Source organism: Pygoscelis adeliae, unplaced genomic scaffold, assembly GCF_000699105.1.
Source record: "Pygoscelis adeliae isolate BGI_AS28 unplaced genomic scaffold, ASM69910v1 Scaffold160, whole genome shotgun sequence".
Taxonomy (NCBI): Eukaryota; Metazoa; Chordata; class Aves; order Sphenisciformes; family Spheniscidae; genus Pygoscelis; species Pygoscelis adeliae.
The window spans coordinates 3657422-3665432 of NW_008824035.1; the positions used below are offsets into that span (position 1 = coordinate 3657422).

Below are 8011 nucleotides of genomic sequence, written 5' to 3' on the forward strand. Positions count from 1 at the left end.
AAACACTCCCTAACATACAGGGCTACCCCACTGCCTCTCCTTCCTTGCCTGTCCCTTCTGAAGAGTTTATAGCCATCCATTGCAGCACTCCAGTTGCGCGAGTCATCCCACCGTGTTTCCATGATGGCAACTATATCATAGTTTTCCTGCTGCACAATGGCTTCCAGCTCCTCCTGTTTGTTGCCCATGCTATGTGCATTGGTGTAGATGCATTTCAGTTGAGCTGTTGATCCCACCACCTTTTTTGGGGGAGAAGCCCTGATTCCTACGTGACCATTCTTAGGTGCTTCCATGGTTTCTAATACATCCATAACTCTTGCGTCTTTGCTGCCGCAGGGATCTCTATCCCCTACCTCCACTGAGATGGCAGACCAAAGGACCTTGCTAGCACACTGTCCCTCAAACATTGGCATGCCACCCCCAGGCTTATCTCTAGCGAGCCTGGTTTTATCCCTTTCCCCTTCACATCTAGTATAAAGCTCTTTCAATGAGCCCTGCTAACTCCTGTGCAAAGATCCCTTTCCCCCTTTGAGACAGGTGTACCCCGCCTGTCGCCAGCAGGCCTGGTGTCGTGTAGACTGACTCATGATCAAAACACCCAAAATTCTGCCGGTGACGCCAGACTCAGAGCCAGGTATTGATCTGCTGGCTCTTCTTGTTTCTTCCCTCATCATTCCCTGCAACTGGAAGGATAGAGGAAAGCACTACTTGTGCTCCTAATCCCTTAACCAGTCGTCCCGAGGCCCTGAAGCCTCTCTTGATTGCCCTTGGACTTCTAGTTGCAACTTCATCACTGCCTACCTGAAAAATCAATAATGGATAGTAATCTGAGGGCTGTTCCAGGGTAGGAAGCTTTCTCTTCACATCTGTAACCCGGGCCCCAGGGAGGCAGCAGACTTCCCTAAGAAGTGAGTCCGGTCTGCATATTGGACCCTCTGTTCCCTTCAGAAGGGAGTCTCCTATGACAATGACCTGTCTTTTTTTCTTCATGGAAGCAGTTTTGACACAAATATGTTCAATTTAATTTAAATTTAAAATTTAAATACATTAAGATTTGGAGGCACTTATATAATTCTGTACTTGAACTATGTAAACAAGCATCTTGGACCATAACAACATAATGCTAATAGCCATCTTTATGTCCTTCCTTTACGACCTGTGCCTGTACGATTGTGGTAACTGTATTAGGAGAAGAATATGAAAATAGTCCTAGGATGGGAAAAACACACAATATACATTTCCGTAAATATTAAAAGGTCTGATAGCAAAACAGCAATTAAACAGCTTGTATACTTTCCTGTGGCTATGGCTCCTTTATCACTCATTTCTGTCACTCCCTGGAGTTTGCTAGCACTGGGCTGCCTTTCAGCAGAACAGGAAACTTCAGGTTAGCTGATATTCCAGGTGTGTGTATAATTCCCCAAAGTGCTGACAGCTCTGCTTACAATTAGTGGTAATGGCAATGATCTTACTGGCGTTTCCTTTTTACCGCAGCTCTGCTGGGGAAGGGAGTTGCTGTCATTTAGAATGGCTTGTGGTTAGGCAGAGAGCATGGCAGAGCTGACCAGGCTTGTGGGTGAAGAGCTGGCCAGGAGCATTTAGGCAAGTGGCAGCCAGGAAGACAAGTTCATCTGAGTTAGGTGTGTTAAAGTCTTGGAGGCAAAGTGTGGACATACAGCAAGATTGTTAATAGATATTTTTAATAGCAGAACTGGTTTTTGCGCTGCTTGAAACCAGAGTTTTCAACAGGGCTTATTAAATACATGTGGTGCTTTTCCATGTGAATAAGTATTCTAGGCCGCTTGGAGTAAGTGTGGCTTTTTAGAATGAAACTCTGTTTAAAACAACCCAGCAGTGGTGCCAGTGGCTCACAGGAGCTTCTGAGTTGAGATCTCCAGAGATACTTTAATTTTTTCAGCCCCTAGAAGAGGCAGTAGCAATATAGGCTACCCCTTTTCTAGTGCTTTGTGCTAACCAGGTTTCTTCTGTTCTTTTTTTGCTGTGCAGAATGAAAGGCCCAATACTGGAGATCAGAGTTAGCAGTGTGAAAGATTGGGCTCTAACCTCATTGCTGTACTTCACATAAAATGTCTATTCAGGAGAGGCAGCTGGACATATCTCAAGGAATAACATCCCAAGAAACCAACCAAATTTCCCGAGGAAATAAAATACTGTCTCAGGGCTACCTGCTTGGACAAGAGAAGAAAAAATTTTTTAGAAGTTTTTTTTAAATGTACTTTGTACTCACAGAGGTTTTTTTTGGAGTAACCCTAGCCATTTTCTTGGTATGTTGCTTTCTTGTTCTAACAATCCTTCAGAGGACTCCTCCTTAAAATTCCCTCATCCAGTCCTGTGCAAGGCAGAAAAGTTTCTAATTTTGTGATATCACTCATGAAATAACATTTTACTCAGTGGGCATGTAGAGTCAGTTAATATCTCTGCATGCAATTGCCTGCTTAATATAAAAAAAAAAGGGCAAAAAAAAGTGCACATATGTATTCTCTGCTTGAATGCATATTTGCTTGTGTGTGTATTTAGAGTCACATATGTTTTTAAGCTAAGGAAAGTGCTTTCTGTTCTCTACCAGCCAAATTCCTGGTACTCTTTCAACCTTGTTTGATTAAAACAGCCTTTAACCTTTGCTTGAATACCTGTTTCTTAAAACAACCTATAATTCATCCCTGCAACAAGATTAGGAGAACTTGGGGTGTGACAAAATTGACATGTAGCTGCCTGGAAACCTTGGGGGAAGGAGAAAGGAGGAAACACGACTGAAACACAGTGAGTGTGAAGACAGAAGTTGTGGGGCTGGAGTCTTGTTGCAGGGCTGGCTGGGGAGCTGGCACAAGTGATTTCCAGGCGTGTTGTTTATACTGAGACAATTCCATCTCTTTCTCACTTGTGTCAGCTTGCACCCAGAGACCTGCTGAAATTTCAGGCTTTTCTTCCTTTCCATGAGAGGAGTGGGGGAGGGCTTGGAAGGACCTTGTCATCCTCTCTGCCTCCTGCTATAAATTCACTTAGACTGTCACCAGTTTGTTCCTCTCCCCCAACCAATTTGAAACTCTGTCTTCACCTTGTTCCCTGCCTATATGTGCTTGTCACAGATTAGCAGCATTTGCTCTTGACCTTATTTTATTTTTTCTCCTCTTCCCAGTGCCTATTAAAATTAGTGGCTAATTTGTGGAATATCACTTTAATACCAAATTAAAGTGCAACATGTTGAATGGTCTGGTTTGGAAGGACCACGAACAGCAGATGGTTCTGCTGTCAGTGCGGACTGCCTGGTGCAAAGAAGTCAAAGGGAGCTTGTGATTTCTTTTTATTCAAATTCTTGCTCATTTCTGCTTTAGTTTGATTTATTCGGTGGTTGGTTTTGTGGGGGTTTTTGTTCTTCACAGTGTTTATCACCAGGTTTCCTTTCAGGATGTTCTCTGCCCTGTGTGGGTGGTGAGTTAGCACAGCACAATGTGTGGCTGCGCGATGTTGCTTTGTCTGTGTCAAGGCCAGCGATGGCAAAATGGTGTCCTGTGTCAGAGCCAGCACCTCGAGCTGGTGTCAGCAGTGGATGAACGGAGTCCTTGGCTTCACCTGCTCCTGTCCACCCTGCTGCCACCTGTACCACAGGCTGAACAGGCCTTTGGGACAGCCAGGGACCTGCAAAGGCTGTAAAGGCAAGAGGAGAGAGAGAGGATGGGGCGCTATCACCCTTACTGTCAGAAGCTGGGATTGTGGCCTATAGCATGGCTGTAGCAACAAAAGATGGGGCTCTCCTGAAGTTACTGCTGTGCTCTTTTTCAATTTGTTTTACAGCAATGCATAGTAACCGATTCTAGTGTGCGTGCACACAAATATTAAGAAATCATTCTTCCCTTAAGTCACTTGCAATTTAAATAAACAAGGCAGGCAATCTGAAAGAGATGACTGGGAGTCAAAATGGAGCAAGGAAAGCTGACCAGACCAGTATATTGCACAAAAGATGGGGCAGAGCTGAGATCTGATATCTGCCTCCCTGGGGCTTTTACCTCATGTTCATCCTTCCTCCTTCCATTTCCCTTTCCTCTGAACTAAAGATTAATTGTGTATTGAAATCGTTACAAGAATTCGCAGCGTTAAGAATCTGGCAAACGGAAGGGAAAAAATCCTCAAGGAAATTAGCAGTCCATGAGCATTGTCTGTTCCCTGGATATAAATGACGAGGAACTTCCCAGCCAGGGAATATGTTTTCCCTTTCTTTTCTCTGCAGCTTGCATTATCCTTAGCTAAGCATATTGTAGTATGCTTGTCTCCAAGTCTATGTTTTCATCGCAGAAATCCCGACCTTGCTGAAATCTGTCATGGGGCGGAGTTTCCATTTACCCTTTGCGCTTTAATGCCCAATCTCCACGCTTAACGAATGTGGAAAATACCTGCTTGTTCTCCAGTTAGCAAATAGGCAAAGGCAACCATTGTAGCTTTCCTGCACCCCAATCTGCTTTTGCTTTTCCCGGCTTGTGACAGAGATCACCTATGACAGAGAAGAGAATGCGTCAGAAAATGGTTTCTGAAACAGATTGCACAGTGTAAGGATAGGAGGTAGAGTGTGAAACAAAGATAGTTGACTGTAGCAAAAGAGATCTGAGGCAGGCATTAGGAACAACTTCCCAGCTGTTTTGAGCACTGAAGAGTTGTGGGATCTCTGTGGTGAGAAGTTTTTAAGCAAGTCAGACAGTCATCTGTCAGTTGGTTGTGCCACAGGGTTGAGGAATAAACTGGAGGTTTCTAGAAGTGTTTATTCTAGCCCTATTTTCTTATATCATTGGTAGTTCTTTCAAAAGCATATTTCTCATCTGTCCCGGAGGTGAAGAAGGTTTACTGAGTGTTTAGTCCTCCCCCGCCAAAGCTTCCACCAGTGGAATCTGGAGGGTAGTGAGCACAGTGGTGAATCCAAGCCGATCTGTTCAGGAGATTTTATTTTCCCTTTCATTCAGTCCAGGAAGCACATTCTCTGTGGTACTCTGAAGTCTAGGCAAAGCTGGAGCTTACCTCTGAGCTTGTTAGCAAAAGGCTTGATTCAGACCAGCTGTTTCTGGAGAGATAGAAAGGAAACAACCAGGAAGAGGCAGAAACCTTGTCTTTAGAGGATGGTGGAAAGCTCTGCACGATTGTTGACTGCTCCTTCAGATAGCTTCCTTCTGCCAGGCATGCTCATGACACTAATCCCAATAATTAAGGGACTTTCTGTCTCTTCAGTGTATGTAATTGGGTATGGTGAATGAGCTTCATGTCTATCACCCCTTCTATTTTCTCAGTGCCTCTTGGCCTTTTCATGTCTCTTCTGCATTGCGTCAGTGCCTCCTGGCAAATTCTGTCTGTGTCTGTCTCTCAGATAGAGCCAAGTGTGTGTCTGGCCTTGAGAAATAATCATAAATTTTGTTCTGTCAGGAGGAGAGGCTGGGACAATCCAGTTGAGATTTGAACCTGTAGTTCAAGGTGGTTTAGGGATTTCATATCACTTAACCCATCCCCTCCAGGCGTCACTTGTGTCTGACATGTAAATCAGGCTGGAGGAATAAGTGAAACAGATTGCTTGGTGCTCCAGAAGAAGGTTACGAGGCAAGCCTGTGTCTTTAAAGAGAGTACCTTCTAATAAATTGTATCTGCAGAGAAATACACCAGCCCCTACAAAAGTAGTTAAAGTTACTGCTTCAGTGTTGGCTTATAAAACAACTTTATCACCTCTATGACGATAATGATTAACAAGCTGATTTACAAGGGTGGGGTCACAAAGCCATTTGGCAAATTTAGTTTGTCTCACAGTGGCAGTGATACAGGACCTGAGTTTTACAGTATTTTCACCACTTTACCTGGAATAGTAAACCCTGGTGGTGGGGCTCTTAAGCAGAGCAGTAGCAACAGATACTCCTCTATGAGGATAATAACCAGGGTTCTCTCCTGTGCTTCTGGTACATGAAGAAATTACAGGTCCAGGTCTGAAGATTCAGGAGAGTTGGGGACATTTCTAGCTCCCTTCTCAGTGTTTATTCCCGGATCACTTAGCCACAGTGAAGTGATGGTGTTCCTAGACAGGTTGTTACATGATGCCTATGGTTGTTGCCTGTCCCTTGTGTCAGAGCTGGCAGAATATAGAGATGTGGGTAGATTTCTCTTCCTTCTCTTAGATTCTGGATAGCTTCTTTTAAAATATCCTTCATCTGTTGATTCTCCATTATCTTGGATCTTAATAGAAGAAAAAAATATTTTTTTAACTGCTTCTGATTTTACTTTCATTATCATATGTTGGAAATTACCCAGACTAGCAAATTTAGTCTAACAATTATTTTAATCCAGAAACCCTTGAAGTGGTTTAACATACCGTGATACTTTTCAGAATTTGGACTTGTTAACTTAAGCAGTTCCTCACATCGAGCAGAACAGCGTATCTGAAAGCTCGGCAAGCTATATCCCCTTTACTGCCTGCCTGTCTTGACAGTCCTTATGTAGGTGATCAAAGGTATTTATGAACTCCATGCTACGTAAACATCTGCTGCCCCTTTAGAAGTTGGTAAAAATGCACAGAGTAGGAGATTTGATGACTCTCACTCAAATTCACAACTTAGACTCCTGCAGGGATGGAGGTCTTACTCCTTACCTTTTACTTCTTAGCTAGCATTGCTGACAGGAGCCCTGCCCTCAAAACAAACAGTCACTGCCCTGAGAAATGTCTGAAAACTGTACTTTTTTTTTCTCTCCTGTCCAGAAATTTCATCATGTCTGATAGATTTCGGTGTTGATTTATGTGGCCATGATGCAAAGGTTGGATATTTCTGTGGACCTGGTCTAATAGTGGGCAAAAGGCTATGGAGGCATTACTTGAAGCAATAGTGAATTACAGCTGACTCATTTTTCCTTCCGTTTCCGGACACAGTCTGAGTTTGGAGGGGACTTCCATGCTTACCTGGTCTAATCAATATTTGATTGCTTTTCAGTGACACCCAGTCAGAGACTTCTGTTATGTCTTTTCTAATCTGAACAACTGTCAGGAACTGGAACAAACTCTAACTAATTTTGTATTAGGGTTTTTTTGTGCATTTTTTTTGTCTTGTTCCGTTTTCCAAACAGAAAGTTATTACAAGCCGTGAGTTTAGGTTACCATCTCTCTGGGTTAGAACTCTCAAGAGAGACAAGAAGTTCTGCCACTGTTACCTTGGCCACTTTTCTAGTTTGGTTTTTAATATGAAAACATATATATTGCAACACTGTGCTCACTTACATTGCTCTCCCGTGGGACTAGTTTGTGCAACCCTCCTTCATGCTGGTAAGTATGTTCTCATACAAGGAGTCTTTGTTGACTGAAAAGGGAAAACAAAGTGACTTGACTTCTCTCTGCTGTGTGTGATAGGCTGGAGTTTTGGACCCCCTGTACTGTGCTGTATGGGAGGAGGAGGCTTAGGGGCAAGGCTAGGGCTGGGGCGTGGGGGCCTTCAAGATGTGGACTTCTACCAGCATTGTACTTGGCCTGGAGAGCTTGGATGCGGGATGGGGTCAGGACAGAGCTGTAGCTCAGCATGTGTCGGAGGTGAGGGGACTGCCTCTCCTCTGGTGCAGGGCAGCGTCGTGGGCTCAGAAATGTGTCATGAAGGTAGGGCACAGGGATACCAGCGAGAGTCCCCTGGGCAACACGTTGCTGCTCCTGGAAGTTGTCTGTGGGCAACAGCCCTGTTGTGTGCATAGTGGGCTACTGAGGAGGATTTCTCTGCCTCTGGAGTATGCTGTGGTCTATGGCCTTTCTAGTTCTTATTCTCTGGAGACAGCTGGCTGCTCACTTGTTTCTGAAAACATCACCTTGATAGAGTGAGGGAACTATGAGTAACTTCCAGTCTTTGGATAGAAGGATCAGGAAACCTTTGGGGGCCAGCAGATCTCATGACAAGTAGTTCAACTTTGACTGATCACACATTGCCCTCATGATCGTATTAATGTGATGTATCCAAACGGATTTCAACTTGTACCATAGCCCCTGCTGCCTTTC

The 8011-nt window shown here is 44.0% G+C and overlaps 1 protein-coding gene across 2 annotated transcripts in view; it reads left to right on the forward strand.

Annotated features, from left to right (window-relative positions):
• Positions 1 to 8011, forward strand: part of PLEKHM3 (pleckstrin homology domain containing, family M, member 3) — an 85806-nt gene that overhangs the window by 53282 nt on the left and 24513 nt on the right. Inside the window, exon 6 of one of the 2 annotated variants that reach the window (XM_009331973.1) lies at positions 2008 to 2072. The exons of the other annotated variant lie outside the window; for it this stretch is intronic. Coding sequence (XP_009330248.1) covers positions 2008 to 2040 — 33 coding nt within the window. The 3' untranslated portion in view covers positions 2041 to 2072. Of the gene's footprint in view, positions 1 to 2007; positions 2073 to 8011 lie in introns of those variants that run through there. 2 annotated transcript variants of the gene reach the window in all.